Below are 19,751 nucleotides of genomic sequence, written 5' to 3'. Positions count from 1 at the left end.
TCAAGAAACATAAAGAAACACGAACAAGTATCATTTACAGGCGATGGGAGCTACCCCCCAATAAGCTGCTACTGAGAAATGATGTATTTGTGGGGGGGGGGGGGGGGGGGAGAGAAAAAACTAGCGAATGAGCCTGACAGCCTGCGGGCGACTTTTCAAGAGGTCTCTGCGTGAACCAAGCACTCGAGAAAAGGAAATACACAAAAAACTGAGAGTAAAGAGATACAAGAGACTGAGAGAATGGTCACTCTCGGAAGCTCCGGGGAGCCCGCGAAATTTAAATACTTTGATAATTTTGAGCTCGATTTGTTTGGAATTGGCACGCCCACAAAACCGTGCACCATATAAGCTCAAAAAACGTTTTTTTTTTAATTCAAAAATTTCAAAAATCTACAACTGATTCTCACAATTCTACAATTCTACAAACCTTTTCTGAGTTTTGTTAAATTTTAGAAATTACTTCAAATAATGCAAAATATATCAAAAGAATCCTTTGAAATTCGGAAATTTCCAGAAAATTCTACCTAATTCTGAAAAATTTTAAGATACTTCAGATCAGACATGTCTAGACAGATTATTTTTGAAAATTGAAATAATTAACCCGAATTTTTAAAAATTCAGCATATTTTATTAAGGGAACACAATAACCTGAGAATGCGTATTGCACAACATATTTGACGCGCAAAATTTATAAATATCTCGTAGCGAAAACTACAGTAATTCTTTAAATGACTACTGTAGCGCTTGTATCGATTTACGGGCTCGAGTTTTGGTATGAGTTGAAATCGAATAAACGACGGAGAATGGGATATCGCTGTCACAATTCGTAAAGAACCCCATTTCGAAAATTGAGCCCGTAAATCGACACCAGCGCTACAGTAGTCACTTAAAGAATTATTGTAGTTTTCGCTACGAGATATTTTGCGCGTCAAATATGTTGCTTAATACGCATTCTCAGGTTATTGTGTTCCCGTAATAAAATATGCTGAATTTTTAAAAATTCGGGTTAATTAATTCAATTTTCAAAAATAATTCTTTTACTGAAAATAAACTTTACAACAATTTTCAAAAAATTCAGAAAATTGTCAACAAATTCCTAAAGTTTCAAACTTCAGAATGTAGGTATATAGGCAGGCAGGCAGGCATGTCCTGCCTACAAGTGTTCGGTCCAAAAACTCTAAGATCAAGTCAAACTCCCAAAACCGCGCCGAGACCATTAATGATCAGCAGGAGCAAGCGGTGCAGGAGAATCTAGACAGGACAGGGAAGAATGAATTGTGCATCTTTTAAGGGAGGGGGGTCTTGTCAAGGTGTGTGTATGTGCTCGGCCTGTTTGCACTTCGATTTGACACAAACCAAAACATTGGTTCATTTTGCTGAGAAGAAGCTTCTGGAGATGCGTCTAGACATTTTTTTTTGTTGTAGATCAAATTCATATATAAAGTTCATAGTAATAAAGCAATTCTCAGAATCAGGTGGGGGTACTTTCAGTACTTTCAGGAGGCGCAGGAGACAAGTTCTTCTCCCGGAACAGGAGGAGACGGGGAAGAAGAACAACAAATTAAATGAACAATTGAGAGACAAGTTTCTCGAAAAAAAACACAGAGAGAGATCGCAATAGTTTAGAAATACAAGAGAATCAGATTGGGGAGGGAAGAGATTTTTTGAAAATTCGAGATGGGGGGGGGGGGGGGGGAAATTTTTTTTGAAAATCTTGGGCATTTTGAGTATCAAAAAAACAAAAATAAATAAATAAATTACGGGAAAAGAAAATAAATGAATAAATAGTAATAAAAGACGATGGTACAGAATTAAAAAATCAGAAAAAAATAATTTAATCATCGAGCATAAATTCGTCGGAATCCGAATCATCATCAGCCACCGCTGATTTTTTAGCTTTTCGTCGTGCAGCAGATCGAGGTGCCGCCGGAGCATCGTCGGAATCCGAATCATCTTCATCGGATTGTGCTGGTGGAGGAGCTCTGCGTCTTGAGTTGGCTGCTCGGGATGTTGTTCGGGATGATCCTGACATGGTGGTGGGATTCTTCTTCGCGCGGCCTTTGTTCTGAAATTTTTATTTTGTGGGGAATATTGGCTTGTGCTTTTTAAAGTTTTGGAACGATCTGATGTTTTCAAACGTAAAAAAAAATTAAAAACGAAAAAATTATTTTTGATTTTAAAAAATTTCCGAGAAATTTGAGAATTCGGAAAAAATTTCAAGATTTTCTGAAAAATTTCAGAATTTTCAAAAAATGATTTTTTTTGTTGCAAAAATCGAATTTTCTCAATTTTCAAAAATTCGGCGTAACTTTTGGAATAAAATTTTTTAAGTTATGAAAAACAGTATTTTTTAAACAAATGTTTGAGTGGGAACTAAAGAAAATTATTTTTTGATTTTTTAAAACTTTTTACGATCAATTATGTTTTTTTTTTTCAATTTTTCAAAATTTATTTTTTACACAACATTTTCCGTTGCAGGTGTTTTTGGTTTTTAAGAAAATCACAAAATTTTAATTTTTTGATTTTCTCTGAATTAACTTGTTGAAGAAAAGTGTTTATAAAATTTTTTGCGAAAAAATATTCCAAAAAATTCCGAAAAATGCTCTCATTTTTACAGTATCATGTTTTTTCGAAAACGTTCAGAAATTCTTTTAAAAAATCTAAAAACTCTTTTTCTCCGAAACCCTCCAAATATAAAGTTTGCAATCAAAAACTTTAATGGTTCATTCTATACGGCTTCCAGTGTCATTATTGAGAACAAGGATGGAGAAATGAAACGAGGATACTCTGGAGGACCATATTTCGGATAATTTCTAATAATTTCAGATTATTTTCAATAAATGTTGTAAGCAAACTTCCATTTTTTAAATATTGAAAACACTCTAACTGCTCAATTACACAAATGTTGTCGCAATTATGGGAAAAAAATTTTCTGGAAAGTTTATTTTTCACATTGAATCTTCGGAATTCTCTACGAATTTATTAGTTTTTCCCTGATTTTTTTGTTGATTTTTTTTCGAAATTTCAAAAATCTTTTTTTGTTGTAAATAATGTTTGTGAGCCGATTTATAAGCTTGTAATATGTTTAGTTTCAGAAAAAGTCTCGCAGCGAAAAATCAAAAACGTGGAAATTTCTCCGAATTTTGAAAATGTCAACCTTTTTTTATTTTGTTCTAATATTGGCCAGTTGCATTTTTATTAAACTTTTTAGCATATTTTTTTTTCCTTTTTTGGGAAAATTAATTACAACACTGATTCAGCAAAAATAAATAAAAATTTCTTTTTTTTTTGTTTTTTGGTCGAAAATTTTTTTGCAACAGCTCTGATCATCTAAAGCTGCTTTCCGAAAAACATTAGAATTTTGGATTAAATTTTAGATTTTTTCTGAAAATGGTTTTTCACAGAAGTTGAACATTGTTAATGATTTTTAACGCTTACAAAATTGAAAAATAGGTTATTCCACAATCCAGAATTTTTATATAAAATTCCCTATTTTTTCTAGGAAATATGCAAAAAAAAAATTCAAAAACACAAACCTTGGTGATTGAAGATCCAATAGCAACATCCTCTTTTCTCAATCCTTCTGATTCAATTTTATTGATATTATCAATCAATTCAACACATTGACTTTTGAATTCATCATTTTTCGACGTTGAATGCATATGTTCAACCATCATTCGATACTCTTTTGCAACACTCGGATGACACATAAACTTGCTCCAGTGACGCCAGTTGTCTTGAAGCTGAAATTTTGAAAAATTGAAATAATTATGTGGTTTTCTCAGTTTTTTTGAGCTCGAAAAATGTTTTGGAACTCACTTAGTTTGCAAATTTTCTGGTGCGACTAAAATTGGTTTTTACAAAGTTTTAAATTTTTCAGTTCAAAAAGAAATCCAAAAATCGGAAAAATTTTACGGTTTTTAGGAACAAAATTGTTTTTAGGTGGTTTCTTTTGTCACAATTTGAAAAAAAAAACGACTTTGCAAGTTTTATTAATTTATTCACATTTTATTTAATTTTTTGCTCCTTTTCCGGTCGTTTTTAAGCGATTTTTGACCCGATTTCAAAATGTCCAACTTTTCCGAATTCTTGTATGTTTTTTATATTTTTTTTTCTGGATTTTTAGGAATTTCTGATAATTTTTTCTTTTTTTATCCAATTCTGCACCGTTTTCAAGCTTTAAAGCTCAGAAATTAGCTTTAAAAAATATCGAGAATGCCATTATAACTACAGTAATCCTACAGTAACTATTGCAAAATAATAAGATTTAATTTCATTTTTTTCTCGTCTAAAAATCCAATTTCTTACCCTATGAAGGCCTCCATCATTTTGCACAAATTTGGCGAGAGCCACAAGCAAATATTTCGGTGTTTCCGAGTCGTTCATGCTGAAAAATTTTTTTTAAATAATAAATTCAAGTTTTTAAAAACTCACTCAGTATTCGAGAATTTGATACAAACTCGATCAATCATCGAATCAGCGCTCGCTTTTGGCTTATCCTTTAGCAATTGGATTAGGAATCTGAAAAAAAAGGGATTTATTGAAAAACTAGAACATTTTTATTTTTAATTTGCAAAACAAATCGAATTTTTGAAAAATATTTTGAAACTTCGTTTTGGAAATGTAATTTTTTTTCAAAAAAAAAAAAAAAAATTTCAAAAATTTAAAGTCATTTCTAAATAGTTGAAAATTTTCTTTTTCAGATCAAATAATTTAATTTTCTCAATTTTTTAAAAATAAATTTTTGTATCAAATTTCAAGAAAAGGACATTTTCGATTTTTAATGGAAATTTTTATATATTTTTTTTTGACTTGCAATTTTTTGCAAAACGTCAAAAAATATTTTGAAATTTCGTGTTTTTGTGTATGAAAAAATTTATTTTTTTAAAATTTTTTTTGTATTCAAGTTTGAAAATTTTACAGTCATTTATAGGTCAATTTTTTCAGATTTTTCGACTGTTAACTAATTAAATAATTTAATTTTCTCAATTTTTTAAAAATAAATTCGAATTCACCTAGTTTTTCCGTTTTTTCTACTTTCTTTCAGATGTTTCGAATTAAAAAAAACGGACATTTTCGATTTATTATCGAAATTTATATTTTTCTGACTTGAAATTTCGTGTTTTTGTGTATAAAAACATGTATTTGTTTTATTTTTTAATTAAAATTTAAAAAATTTTCCAGTCGTTTCTAGTTTAAAATTTTAATTTTCTCATCAAATTTTTTTCAATTTTTCGATTAATCAAATATTATAATTTTCTCAACTTCTCAATTTTTTTTTTGAAAAAATTCGAATTTCTATAACAAAATTAACGAATTTTTCCTAGTTTTTCCCTTTTTTCTGCTTTTTTTCATATGTTTCAAATTTCAAAAAACACGAAATTTTAGATTTTTAAGGAATATTTTTTTTCTGGCTTGCAAATTTTCGCTTGAGCTCTTTACTGTTTCAGAAAATCGATTTAAATTATCTTTTTTTTTTTGGAAAAACAAGGAAAATCGAATAGTTCGGATTTTTGGGTGCTATCAAAAAAAAATAAATTTATCTGAAATTTATCTGTTCTCTAAAAAATACCGAAAATTTCCGAGAAATTTAAGGTTTTTTTTTTAATTTAAAATCTATTTTCTGAAACAATAAAGTTGTTTTCAAACAAAAAATCGTGAATTTTCTGGAAAAAAAAGCCCGAATCCAAACAAAAATGCATACTCAAAAACAGTCTTATACGACTTGAAAGACATTCGCTCATTTCCATTCGACAAATGATACAAGAACTCGGGGAGCAACTGTATAATGGTATCAGTTCTCGAGTTGAGCTCTTTGAAGAATGATTGTGCAACGTCACGGACGGCTCGAGTCGGATCACAAATACAACGAGCCGCCTCCGAGAGGACTCCACGCGTTTGAATCATATCATTCGACATTAAATGTGATAAGACGAGTATTGTCGATTCACGAGCCAATGGTGATTCGTCTTGAGACCTGTAAAAATTTCAAATGCTTTTTATAATAAATAATAATTCCAGAAAAAAACATTTTGAGTCAAAAATTAACAAAACAATTGGCAGAACTACTAGATTTTTTTCTGAAAAAATATCTAATATCAGCATCGAAAAACTAAAAACTTCAGAAAAGTGTTATGATTTTCGTCGGTAACGAAATTAACGAAGGTAACGAACGAACCGCTTCAAATTTTCGAAAACGATAATTTCTAAAACTTATATAAAAAATATTTTTAGCTGCTCTGCCTTCCTTTCTTTGTAAGTTTTGAATAAATATTTTTCCCTATCTTTGTACGAACATTCTGAAAAGACTCTGAGCGAAAAGCTCGAAGAGTGTCGGCTGGGCAAATGCAAAATCACAGCAAGCAGCGACTAAATTGCAACGAAGCAGAATTGAAGAAGATTTTGTCATTGCAGAGAAGAACGATGGAGCTGCGAATGCAGAGATTTCGGCGCTGAAAATAGAGTTAATTGAAGATTTTAATAAACTTTTTTTTTTGACAATTTTTGACAATTTTTTTGAGATAAATGTTTTAACGTTTAATATATTATTTTGGAAGAATCCTAAATTTTCCGAATTGCCATTTTTTCAACTGAAAAGAGAGTAAAAGAGAAAATTTTTGGGGTTTTGATCTACAAAAATATCGTTAATTTTTGTTAAGAAGTTCGGAATATTTCTTCTTTTTTTCAAAAAAAAAATTGCGAAAATATGTATTTTCACATTAAAAATAATGTGGTCATCCAAATTTTTTTTTGTTGAGAAAAATACATTTTTTGGTTTATTGGGACCAAAAAAAAACGAAAAAAAAAATATTACAACACTGATCCAGAAAAACATTTAAAAATAATTAGTTTCGGATTATAAAAGACAATTCTATTACAGGAACAGAATATTCAGAGAATGCGTATTGCACAACATATTTGACGCGCAAAATATAACTATATCTCATCGCGAAAACTACAGTAACTCTTTGAATGAATACTGTAGTGCTCGTGTCGATTTACGGGCTCATTGTGACAGTGATATCTCATGTTTTGCTTTATTGTAAATATCCTAAAGATAAATAAATAATATTAAATTATTTCAAAACTCGAGCCCGTAAATCGACACAAGCGATACAGTAGTCACTTAAAGAATTACTGTAGTTTTCGCTACGAGATATAGTTATATTTTGCACGTCAAATGTGTTGCACAATACGCATTCTCAGAATTCTTCTTCCACCTCACCTCAATGGCATCATCTTTCCATAGGCTACCGTCGCGGCATGCCTAATCCTCGTAGGCATTATCTTACACCTCATCCCGTAAACGACAATCGGTAGAAGCCGCCCCATAAGCTTATTCGGTACGAAAAGCCGTTTGTCACACATGACAGACACAAGATGGTGTAGATCATTGGATGTGGCACCTGGTGTAGTGTCTTGTGGTACTGTGAATATTGTTTTCCGTTGAGCAACCGATTTCTCAAGATCACTTAGGAATCTGACGGGTTCTTCACGAATATTCGCATCGTTTTTCTCGGCGTCAACCATTTTCGATACATATCTTGTATGAAGTTTTGGGATTGTTACTTGAATATAAGCATTCAACTGAACAGCCACTTCACCAATAAATGCCATTAATTTTTCCATTACTCTACAATAAGTCAATGCCCAATATTCTCTTCGACGTTGAGCCATCTTCTTTCTGGTATCATCTGTAGCATCATCAACTTGATCGCAATAGAACAGAAAGAAATCACTGATTCTCTTCGTTCGGTATACAAAATGCGAGGCGAGCTTTGGAAGCATCACATTGACGTCCATTGAGAGACTTAGAATAGTTGTGATTGTTAGTCGAATTACTCCGAACCAGTCACGATCAGGATTATCGTCTGCTTTCATTATTTCTGAAAAATTGAAAAATTTGAATTTTTATTAGGAAAGTTAGAGGATAGGATTTTAAAGACTGATTCCGAATATCTATGTGAAAAATTAAAAAAATTCTTTAAAAATTTGTTGTTAAAAATTGTCGATTTACGAAATTTTTTCCCACAAAATTCCATGAAAATGTCAGTTTTTTCAAACGATTTTCCTTCATTTTTGCAGGATCTTGTCTATTGTCATAAAAATTGCGAGTTTTATGATAATAAAATTTTCAATTGAAACGAAAATTTTTTATTTTAATTTATTTATCTACACGTGTAAATATCATAACCGGTTATGTTTTTCTTCTCATATTCTTTTTGTTTCCATGATGAATAAATAAATAAATAAATAAATAAAAAAAAACCACACATATTCAGAAAAAAACACCCCACAAAGTTGATGGAAATTAAAAACCTAAAATTTGGGGAATTTTGGGAATTTTTTGTAGCAAATTTGGAACTTTGACATTTTGAAAATGTACCAAAAATGTTTTTTTTGCAATTTAAAATTTCGAGAAATCATCCAAGTTTAGCTAAAATCTCCAATTTTGCATCAAAATTGACAGAAAAAACGCAGGACAACTAAAACAGTTTCCCAAGTTCAGTTCGAATTTTTACAGATTTTTTTTCAAAAAAAAAAAAAAAGATTTTTTTGATTTTTGAGGTGGAAGATATGTTTAGTTGTTTTTTTTCCAACATTTTTCGGACTTTTGGAGAAATTCGATTTTTTGCAGCAGCAGCCCTTACACACCATAAAAGAACAATTTCTCAATGGATTTCCACAACGAATCATCCTGATGAATCTTGAACAAAGGCCTGCTATACGCATCCTGTTCATTTTCCAACTTTGTCGGCGTGCCTAGAATCGAAATAATCCTCAACGCATCAACAGCCAACTCTGGATCCATCAGCTTCTTCTGAACTACACGAAGTCGAGATCTCGCCTCAGCGATTCCTCGTTCACTTCTAGAAATTGGATAGAGTATTCGTAAAGCATCGATTTTCCGGGAATTGATGCCATGCGACATGTCGAGTGCAATCATCCATAGCTTATTGATCACATTTGCTTCGATGGGACGTCTTTTACGTGGAACTTTGTTCTTATCACTATCAACATGTACAAGTTCAGTGGCTGCTAAAAGATAAATAACTTCTTCAACAGATGGACGATCTTTTTCTGTAACTCCGTTCATTGCTTTCATTAGATTCTCAACTGTTGATGAATCTCTTTCCGATGCTTTTTCATTTCCATCCAATCGACTAATAAACATATCCTCGGCAGCTTCAATTAATTCATTTAAAATATCAGCGGATGGCCTCCAAACCAACGAGCACATCGATCGAATCGCATCATCTGCTCCTGTGATCTCGAATAACTTGCATCTCGTCAAGAATCGGATTCCCTCTTTAATCTCTGCAGTCTCTCCGTTCAGAACACATCGTAACGCTATCGTGACACACCGACTCAGCTCTTGCTCGATGCTCATTTTATTGATTAATTGTTGAACTTGAGCTCTCAACTGCATTATTTGATTGTTACGGTCTCGTGCTTCTTGCTCATTTTCCAATAGTTGATCATCGTCCATTTGGGTTAGTTGAACCTAAAATTTCAACCGTTTTTATATCCAAAAATTATACAAAAAGTACCTTAAAAGTGACATAATCCTCCTCGGCCTGTGCAACAACCCATTTAACAACTTCGCTAACAAGTGACGTCATATCATCATCCTCCAGAGATACCGTATCATCATCGTCGTCTTCCATATCGTCGCTACGGCGCTCGCGGAGGCTTGGAATACGGTCACGGCTGGAAAATTATAAGGGTACTGTACTCTCAGGGCGTTTCTCAGGTCTCGCAACGACCAATTTTCTTTTAATTGTCAATACACCTAAACGTTCAAGAGTACTGTATTAAAAGCTTCAAAAATATATAGATTCGAGTAAACTGGTAATTTGAGCTGTACGGGTCTCGTCACGATCGAGATGATACTGTATCAAAAACATGAGTTTTGTCAAAAAAAAATAATATCGAAAAATTTCGATTTTCTCAGAAAAACACTGAAAAATCGTAAAATTTCTCAACTTACAATGGGAAATTCTCCTGTGCCACGTAGTACCGTACCAGACGATTTCCAGAACCCGGCGAAAAGAGGCCCGTCAAGATATCGGTGATTGATCTGAAAAAAAAAGTTTTTCTTCTCGAAATTCCAGTTGACAATTCACACCTTTCTGGTTCGACGCGATATCTTCGACGGAAAATATCGTAAACCTCAACACGAACGCCGGCTGTCAATGTGAATAAATTCTGCCTGAACGCATTTTCGGCGCCTTGAATCGCTTTCGATTGGGGTTCTTCGGCGTTTCGAAGCTCCGAGCATTTCGCGTTCAATTTCAGCTGGTGCATTTCACGATTGAACTGAAAAAAAATAATTATGAGCATGTAAATTTTAAAACAGCGATATTCCAAATTTTTTGAAAAAAAAACTCGAAACTTTTTAAATAATTACAAAGTAAAGTTTTTATTACGGTAACACAAAATTCTGACATTTCTGTCTAATGTACAATATATTTGACAAAATATCCCGCAGCGAAAACTACAGTAATCCTTCAAATGACTACTGTAGAGCTTGTGTCGATTTACGGGCTCGATTTTTGAAAATAAATTCATTTAAAAAACAGTAAATCGACACAAGCGCTACAGTAGTCTTTTAGAGGATTACTGTAGTTTTCGCTACGAGATATAGTTGTATTTTGCGCGTCAAATATGTTGTACAATACGCATTTTCAGAATTTTGTGTTCCAGTAATAAGCATGTATATTGAAAAAAAGCGACATGTAATTGATTTTAAATGTTCATTAAATAAAAAAAAAACATGTCTAAAAATAAAAATAAGATTTAATTTTTGAGGAAATTGATTTTAAATAATAATTTTTGATGAAAATTTCCAAAAAACAAGCAAATTAAAAAATAAACTTAAATCATTTTTGTAGTATTTTTGAAAAAAAAAATTGTATTCATTTTTCAACAGCTGCAACAGCGAAATTTATGTGTTTTAATTTTTTTTAATTTAAAAGTTTTTACAAAATTTAGAGATACTACTCACATCAATTTGATGTCGATTTTTTTTGAATTTCCAAAAAGAAAAAAAAATTCAAGTTGTATATATATATATATACAATGTTCTAACTAGCATTTGCAGTTTTCAAAAATCGATTTTTTTTTCAAATTTCCAAACTCACATCATGTCCATGTCGATTATTATCCAAAAAAGTGGTCAAAAACTGAATGGCCGATTTTCGTACTTGAACCGACTTATCATTAAGCCGACTTCCGACAATTGACAATAATCCACAACTCTCAAATTCTTCTGGAATCCGGCGATTTTCCATAATATTTCTGAGAAGAGAAACAGCCTTCGATCGGACATTTGTTGCCTCATCATTAGTATGTGCGAGAAGTCGTTTGAAAATTCCCTCTCGTTTAAGACGGCGGCTGGCAAATGTATCACAGAGGGATTGGGAAAGATATGACGATGAAAACATGTCAGCTAATGCGTGAAGAGTTGACATTCGAACATTTACATGTTGATTTTGGAGAAGTCTGTAGACGTGTGTTATATCTTGAAGCATTAAATCGTGAACATTTATTGCAAGTGATTGAACCATCATACAGAATGCTTTTGGTGGTGGCTTTTCGGCTCGTTCGCCTGCGTACAGATTTCCGACACGGCAGATTACTAGTTGAAGCACGTTTCGAAGGGGTTCTGCAATTTTATATTTTATATTTGAAAATCACAGTTTTCAAATAAAATTTGCTCAAAATCATTTGGCATTATTATTTAACAATATTAGATTTTAAAAGAATTTATATTAATTTTTCTAGGTTTTTCAAATTAAAAAAAAAAATTTTACAAACAAATTTCAAACGGCTGATTTCTTGTTGTAAAATTTTTTTAAAAATTTTTATTTTTAAGTTATGAAATTATATTTAAAAGTGGAGTAGCGCCAGTGGGGAAATTGTTAAAAACCACTCATTTGGTCCCAAAATTACCAAATACCATAATAAAACTTTTCGAAAAAATTCTGAAAATTTTTTATTTACACTCATAATTTTGGAAATCGACCAAAAAAAAAAAATTTTCTTTCGATTTACGTTTTAATTTTGTTTGAGTTATTTGTATTAAAACATTGTAGGGGTCGAAACATACGCCTTTTTTTTAAATTTCATCAAAAGCTCGTATTTTTCAAAATTTTGGCAATTTGCCAAAACTTTGGCTGGAAATTATGAAAAATTTAAAATTTTTTGGAGTATTTTATTATGATATTCGGTTGTTTTAGATCATTATAAGTGTATTTAGACAAAATTCCCACTGGCGCTACTTCACCTTTAATTTAACGCAGACCCCAAAAAAAACTTGAAAAATATTTTTCGGATTTGCTCGAAAATGTTTCATACTTGATTTTAGAACAAAAAAGTTGATTTTACTTATTTTTACACTAATTTTACACTAAGCCTTTAAAAAATCGAATTTTCGTCAAAACTCACGATAAATTCTGCCAGATCCTTCTCCATTCTCTTTCATCAAAGTGACCAATGGTTCAATAAACGGAAAAGTATTAGCAGCTTCCAAATATGAATGAGAAAGTGCTGTGAATAGACAATTGGCGACGTCTTTAGTCATTCCATAGTCCGCAGAAAGTACTTTCAGAATTCTGAAATAATGAGAAATCCATTGTTGACTGGAACGAGCCATATTCTCGGGATCTTCAAGCAATTGGACAACTGTGTCAAGGAAGCGAAGCAAAAAGTCCTTTTCCATGACATCCGGCGCAAAAACGTATTGAATCGCCTTTTTCTTGGTTCCGGCAACGGTGTCGACACGAAGTTCAAGTAATTCCAGCAGGCAGTTGATCATCTGAATTTTGAAAATTTTGCAAATAATATTTTTAAAATGGATTAACAAATCTGATTATATTATATTGATATTAAAATCCAAAAAAAAATCCTTTCAGCAGAAAAAACTATATGAAATTTTTTTTTAAATATTTATGGCATTAAATATAGAAATATTCAGAGTTTGGAGCTTTTTTCTAGAAACTAAATAATAATTTCAAAAACTCAATTTTTTAGATGGAAGAGCTCTTTTCTATACAGATTTCGGGGGGCTTTGACCAGAAAACACGAAATTTTATATATTTATATTTCCCAGATGCGATATTTTGCGAAATTTTCACTAAACGGGTCTTGGCACGACCGATTTTATAGTAAAAGGACGTGAGCCTTTAAGGATTACAGTAGTTGTTTTTTTTTTCGATTTTTTTCAAAATGAAATCGGAAAATCGAAAATTTGGGAGTTAAAAAAATCTGAGTTTTCTTTTTTTTTTAAGAAGAAAATTGATTTTTTTATTTATTTTACAAACTTTTTTTTTCGATTTTGGATTTTCTATTATCTCTGAAAAACCTAAAATTTCTCGAAGACACATGAATTTTTGCGTTTTTTTTTAATGTTTTTTCTTCTAAAAAATCTATAAATTTACAATTTATTTTTCCTGGAAAACTATAATTACCCGATGTCTCTGAATATCCTTCCACTTGACAATATCATCATCTAAATCAACTTGACGACCACCTCTTCCAGTACCACGTTTCGCCTGTTGATTGGCTGATGCTATCGATTTTGATACGTATAATTGAAGTTGAACAGTCAATCGTTGAGTAAGAATTACAAACATACTGACTGCATGCACCAATTCCACATCGACACTATGATCTTCTCCAGATTCATTTTTTTCGAAATAATCGGCCACGTAGTCGCTTACAGAGTCTTTTAGAGCTCCGGAACCTGCAAAATTTTGCGGGGTTTTGAAGTGGAAAATATATTATCTGCATTTGAAAATAATTATTATTTTTTTTTAATTCGACTTTGAACAACTAAAAACAGCGAAAAAAATTGTCTGAAAGTTGAAAATGACCGGAAAAAATCAGGCAAATCCGGCAGTTTTCAACTGTTTATCTTTGAAATTTTTAGACAATTGCCGCTTTTAAAGGTCCTATATTTTTTGAGAATTTTCTGATTTTTTTATTATTTTTTCCAACAAAAAAAACCGAAAAATAGTTTTTTGAAACAAAAATTTTCAATTCTTCTGTCGAAAAATTGAGAAAATTGTCTAAAACAATAAAAGTAATGTTTTCTATGAAAAATCAAAGTTTTTCAAAGATTTTCTCCGAAAAAAAACAATTTTTCAGCGAAAATTTTTGAATTTTTCGAAAATCGGAGGAAAAACAGGAGGAAATTTACTTTTTAAAAAAATTTCTAGAAGCTTTTTAAAAATTGAGGTATTTTTCAACTAAATATGCATGTACAAATTTCTAGGTTTTTCAATTTTCAATTTTTTTTCGAAATTTTTAAACATTTTACTTTTTTTTTGAAATTTTTTATTTTTTCCAACAAAAAAAAACCGAAAAATCTTTTTTTTCTAATCAAAATTTTTCAATTTTTTGGTCTGAGAAAAATTGAGAAAACTGTCGATTTTTCTGCTTTTTCAGGAAATTATCAATGAGTTTTGGGCACTTTTTTCCTCTTAAAATATAGCAAATTTGAACTTTTTCGTGGTTTTTTAAATTAAAAAAAATTCTCTTCAAAATCGGGTTTTAGAGCAATATTTTATACTTCCAAAATTCCACCAAAAAACGCACAAGAAACGAGATAATCGACGACTTTGAATCGATTTTCCCAATTCTCATAAGTAGAAGCTCGCCGTGAAAGTGAGCTCAACGATGGAAAGAACTTTGGAATTCCTCTCCAATCAGAAATATCCGAATATGAAGAGAAACTGTCGATATCCTTATCGATTTGTTCGGATGGAATATTATTGTCAGCTTCGGCGATGATTTCCGTGATACTTTTGAAGCCACTGAAAAAAAAAATTTGAAAATTTAGAGTTTTTGACAGGAAAAAAACAGCCTTTTTCTCGGTTTTTCAGGAGAAATTTGAAGAAATTTGTGATTTTTTTTTCATATTTTGTTTTAAAAAATTCCGATTTACTTCTGCATTTTCTGTGGAAATTTAAAAAAATTATTTTTGATTGAGGAAAAATGGAAAAAAAACTGATTTTTCGGTTTTTGAAATGAATTTCAAAAAAAAAAACGGAAAAATCCATGGTTTTTCTTTTTTTTCTAGAAAACGGTGCATATTTATTAAACTTCACAGGAAAAATTCTTTATTTTACTTTTTTTTCTAGAAAATTCCATAAAAGGTTCTGTAAAAAATTATATATTAGTTTTAAATGAAATTAAATGAAAATTATGGGTTTTTCAGTGAAGAAAGCATCGAAATTATTGCAATTTGCAGAGAAATTTCAGTAAAAATTGAGAAAAATATATCTAAATCTGGAGTTTAATTGAAATTTTTGAAATTTGATATTAAATTTTTTTTTTTGAAATTATCGGAAAAAATTAAGTTTTTTATCGAATTTTAAACTGATTTTTTTAGTTTTTTATGTGAAAATTGTGCACGAAATCTGATTTTTCTCACGAAAAAAAAAACTGAAAAATCTATAATTTTCCAACTGAAATTCTCAACCTCAATCCATCATTATTCCGTGTCGGCTGCTGCTGCTGTTGCTGGCTCGTCGAGCCAAAATCCATATCCTCATCTTCATCTGAAGTCGGTGGTGACGGTGTAGTGACAACGCGTTGTTTTCTCGGCATTTGTTAGGGGAAAAGCCTGTAGAAGGGGGAAATTAGTTTTTAAAAAATAATAACAAATCAGTGATATTTCTAAGCGAGCAAGTGAGCACTAGAATAAATTCAATAAAAGAAAAAACAATTAAAAGTTTAAAAATTAAAATATTTACAAAATTCTTCATTTCATTTTAATTTCAAATCATAAAATATTCTTCAGCGGAGGATTGAGAGAGAAATCGGATGGAGTGGGGGAGTTGTTTTGTATATTTCCGCATTCAAACCCCGGAAAATTCCGAAAAAAAAACACAATTTCCAGATTTTTCTAAGTTTTAAACGCGGAATTCTTGATATCATATACATATTATTACATGATGAATGACTCGATAACACATTTAGGATCAGTAGTACATTGATCCGGATCGAATTGTGATTCAAAAACACGAATCTGATTGTCTCGACAACGAACTGCAGCCGGAAGATATCGACAATTATGGAAAATCAGAAATTCCAGCGACATTCGATCTTTGAATTTGTCGGCGATCAATGCGATGCCACCGTATCGGGATCCACTGCAAAAAAAATCAATTTTTCGATTTTTCGAAAAATATATATATAAAGCTTTATTATGTTTTTTCATCAACAGATACAAAATTTTATGAAAAATTTCATTTTTTTCGAACTTTCGATGTTCAATTTTTCAATTATTTAAATATAAATATGCTGCTCTGAATGGAATAATAAATCTACTTACTGTTCCATTTTTTCGTGTATGAATTCTCGAATAATCTCACTGTACATGATACCCTCCTCGTCGTCTCTGAAAGAAACAAAATTGATGCGTTGTTGTTATGGTAACTAGGGTCTCGCAGCGATTTATCTCTTTTTTTTTAGTCGTAAAATCTTTTTTAATATTAAATTTTCTTTTTTTTACAATTTTTAAAGCTATTTGTAAGGGAAATAATTTAAAAATTGTTAATTTATCAATTGTTTGCCGATTTTAAGAGAAAAAAGTTTAGAAACAGTCAAAAATTACATTTTTGTGCTACATTTTCAAGAAAAACGGTAAAAAACTTGGATTTGCAGTTTGTTTCAGATCACAAATATATGAAAATCTCGAATTTTGAGCTATTTTTTGCAGAAAATAGATAGGAAATTGTGGATTTTTGTGCTAATTTTGAGAGAAAATTGCCTTTGTAAAATTGTAATCGCTAAAAACGTCCCAATTTATGCAATTTCTACAGAAAATGGTCCTGAACGCGCAAAATCCCCGAATTTTAAGCAACTTTTTTAAAAAGAAAACTGGTCAGAATTTCCAAAAATTATAGATTTTTGTGCTAATTGTTCGAAAAAAGATTCAAAAATCATCAAAATTGTGGATTTTCATGCTGATTTACATCTAAAACTGCTCAGTTTTAAGTTATTTCTACGGAAAATGATCCAGTGCGCGCAAAATCTCCAAATTTTCAATAATTTCCCAAACTTACAGCACTCTCGTGGCGATACCCCTGCAGAAATCGGCTTTCACAAGTGATTCACCGTGTCCTGTCGAACAAATCGAGATGGTTCGTTCACTGACTTGATCAAATGGTTCTTCGTATTGCCTTCGTTCAGACCATGTTCCACTTCCATATACACAGCTGTGACCAAGCCGTCCCGAGTGTTTTAGCACAATTCCACCGCTTGAAGTACCGGATTCTGAGTTCATTGTCTGCAAAAAAGACATTTTTCGTGGCGAAAATTGGAAAAATACGAAATTTTGATAGAATTCAGGGGGAAAAACTTTTGAAAATCGATTTTTTTTTTGCAAACCAAATTGGCATTTTACTGAAAAGTGGTAATTTTTTATTTGAAAACCGTTTTTTTTTTTCAGAGAAATTTAGACCCAAAACCGGCTAAAATAGAGGAAATTCGAGATTTTTATAGAATTTTGCCAAAATGGAGTTGACAATCTGGTTTTTTAAACTCGTATTTCGATCGAAATAGCTTTTATACGTGTGATTTGCCGGAGAAATGCTAATTTTCAATTTTAAAACCTGTTTGTTCCGGGAAAAATGAAAATTCCACAAGGAAACGTAGAATTTTGATAGAACTTTGGTGGAAAATAGATTTAAAAATGGGATTTTCCACCTTTTTTCTTCAGAAACTCACATTGAAACTGCTTTTTTTTCATAGAAATATAAAGGAAAATGCTATTTTTCGATTAAAAAACTTTTTTTTTGTGGCCAATTCTGGATCGAAAACGCGAAATTTGCATCGAAATTCGGCGAAAATTTTTTTTTAATCGGATTTTTCAGCGTTTTCACAGAATTCAGCCTAAATAGCTTTTTTACGTAAGAATTTAACGGAAAATACGAATTTTTCATTTTGAAAAATCGGACTTTTTGGTCAAAAAGTAGTTAAAAATATATTTTTCGGATTATTCTTGGAGTTTAATAGAAGAAATGCTAATTTTCGACTAAAAAAACGGTTTTTGTGGACAATTAGGCAAAATCTGAGTCAAAAGGGCGGAATTTGCATTGAAATTCGGTTTTTTCTAGCAAAATATTAATGAAAATGCCATTTTTTCGAAAAAGGCTTTTTTTTTCGGGAACTCTGAAATTTCTTGGGATCTGATAGAAGAAATGCGCTAATTTTTCATATTTTGAACACATTTCCCTGAGAAAAGGAACCAATCTCGAATTTTCCTTCATCCTTACATTGGTATTAATTGAAATAGCTCCTACAGTGTCATGTGTATCATATGGATGAAGCATTCGATGTAAATACTTCTCAAAGCTCTCTTTCGCCGCTTTTGATACGAGTTCTTCAGGTGTACACGTTGGAAAATCTGAAAATCCAATGATTTTTCGAGATTTAAAATTCAAAATTCAGAAATTTACCATTTTTAACAGCATATTTCTCTGCTCCACGACCAACAAGAATAAGGGGATGAAGAAGACGTCGCTGCTTCCACCAATTGCTATGTGCAAGGTGACGTGCCACTCGGGACGGATGGAAAACGTTGGAAATCGCGCCGACCGCGCCGAAACTGAATTTGAAAATAATCGGTAAGGGAGAAATGTATGGTTTTTAGGGAAACCTTAAATTTTTGGATGACATATATGATGCTTCACATTCAACTTCTTGATCGATAGTCAAATGTGAGCCGAATCCACAGTTGAACTTTTCTATTCTTTCAAGATCCTGCAAAAAAAATTAAATATATTTCGTGAGAAAACCAAAAAAGAATTCCTCACCGTCAACGCATTCTCAACAGTGCCTGTACCACACGCAAAACGGCAGTCCTCGGCAAGACTTGCGTCGAATTTAGCACACGCACCTGCAAGATTTAAATTTTGCCGCAAAAAATCGATAATTAGTGTGCGCAAACCTCCGTGCACCGCGATTATCTCGCAGTTGCTCATTTTTTGAGGTTTTCTTCGAGTAGAACTCCACTGAATCGATGTTTCAGAAGGATTTTATTATCTCCGGCCACCAGGACGGGAATGTCGTATTTGAATTTCTGAAAATTAGGAATTTAAACTACCTATTTTTAAATTTTCTGTATTTATATTTTTATTAAATGAGAAAATAGAATACAAAACAAAAAAAACGTAGACGTAGAAGAAAGTCTCACTTCAATTAGCTCTGGCGATTCTTGGGCGAGATTTTTCTCGACGACAACAATCCCGGGATGCTTTTTAAGATAGTTTTTGAGTTGTCTGTGAAAATGTACGCACAGCGAGCAGTTTTGCGATGAGAAAAGCACGAGTTCGACGGGTTTGGACGAGGAGAAGGAGCGCTGCAAAGCACGAGGAAATGTGATCATTTGAATTGGCGTCAAAATCACATGGTAAAACTAGGCCGCGCATGACCTGAGCACGAGACACTCTCTCGGCCATTTTCAAGTTGGCGCGCTGTGTCACACACTCCGGTGGAGCGTGTTGTGGCGGAGTGTATGAGAAGTGTGCGAGTGGTTTGCGTTCGGCGCACTCCGCCCACTTTTTCCGTGCCGCACGCGGGTCTTTCGAATTTTATCGATTTTTTAAAAGTGTTTTTTTAGTTTATTTTTGTTTTTGACGAATTTATGAGGGATTTCTTGCGATTTTGGATTTTAAATAAAGAAATAGGTTTAAATATAAAAAATATCTTTAGATAAAGTATTCCTAATCGATGAAACA

At 31.8% G+C, this 19,751-nt stretch overlaps 2 protein-coding genes and 1 non-coding gene across 3 annotated transcripts; 1 reads left to right on the top strand and 2 right to left on the bottom strand.

Annotated features, from left to right (window-relative positions):
- The first annotated feature begins 1,319 nt into the window (after window positions 1-1,319).
- On the top strand, window positions 1,320-1,366 carry Y39A1B.5. Its single transcript, NR_052710.1, has one exon. It is a non-coding gene; the product is annotated as an Unclassified non-coding RNA Y39A1B.5 (non-coding RNA).
- Window positions 1,367-1,685: 319 nt separating this feature from the next.
- dpy-28 (Condensin complex subunit 1) lies at window positions 1,686-15,631 on the bottom strand. The gene is made up of 16 exons (NM_066978.6): window positions 15,488-15,631; window positions 14,602-14,819; window positions 13,473-13,747; window positions 12,451-12,820; window positions 11,145-11,668; window positions 10,130-10,320; window positions 9,992-10,081; window positions 9,552-9,711; window positions 8,656-9,505; window positions 7,226-7,886; window positions 6,297-6,452; window positions 5,705-5,977; window positions 4,435-4,521; window positions 4,309-4,387; window positions 3,537-3,743; window positions 1,686-2,065 (listed from the first exon to the last, which is right to left on the bottom strand). The coding sequence occupies exons 1-16, from the start codon at window positions 15,613-15,615 to the stop codon at window positions 1,835-1,837; spliced, it is 4,500 nt and encodes a 1,499-aa protein (NP_499379.2). The 5' UTR covers window positions 15,616-15,631; the 3' UTR covers window positions 1,686-1,834.
- A 124-nt stretch (window positions 15,632-15,755) lies between these two features.
- tasp-1 (TASPase homolog) lies at window positions 15,756-19,377 on the bottom strand. Its single transcript, NM_001392207.1, has 9 exons — window positions 19,208-19,377; window positions 18,962-19,093; window positions 18,828-18,910; window positions 18,671-18,774; window positions 18,471-18,619; window positions 18,288-18,418; window positions 17,076-17,299; window positions 16,343-16,408; window positions 15,756-16,160 (listed from the first exon to the last, which is right to left on the bottom strand). The coding sequence occupies exons 2-9, from the start codon at window positions 18,993-18,995 to the stop codon at window positions 15,956-15,958; spliced, it is 996 nt and encodes a 331-aa protein (NP_001379234.1). The 5' UTR covers window positions 18,996-19,093; window positions 19,208-19,377; the 3' UTR covers window positions 15,756-15,955.
- Window positions 19,378-19,751: the final 374 nt, after the last annotated feature.

The sequence above is a fragment of the Caenorhabditis elegans genome, chromosome III (assembly GCF_000002985.6).
Source record: "Caenorhabditis elegans chromosome III".
NCBI classification, from domain to species: domain Eukaryota; kingdom Metazoa; phylum Nematoda; class Chromadorea; order Rhabditida; family Rhabditidae; genus Caenorhabditis; species Caenorhabditis elegans.
Note: the sequence above shows the minus strand (reverse complement) of the source record. Positions and strands in the feature narration are given on the sequence as shown.

Coding starts and splice junctions, on each gene's coding strand:
- tasp-1 (NM_001392207.1), bottom strand. CDS start 18,995: ATGAGCAACTGCGAGATAATCGCGGTGCACGGAG. Junction 18,620..18,670: donor ATGTCATCCAAAAATTTAAG/GTTTCCCTAAAA, acceptor TTTCAAATTCAG/TTTCGGCGCGGTCGGCGCGA. Junction 16,409..17,075: donor GGTATCGCCACGAGAGTGCT/GTAAGTTTGGGA, acceptor TGTTTCTTTCAG/AGACGACGAGGAGGGTATCA.
- dpy-28 (NM_066978.6), bottom strand. CDS start 15,615: ATGCCGAGAAAACAACGCGTTGTCACTACACCGTCACCACCGACTTCA. Junction 14,820..15,487: donor CGGAATAATGATGGATTGAG/GTTGAGAATTTC, acceptor TTTTTTTTTCAG/TGGCTTCAAAAGTATCACGG. Junction 9,506..9,551: donor AGGATTATGTCACTTTTAAG/GTACTTTTTGTA, acceptor TTGAAATTTTAG/GTTCAACTAACCCAAATGGA.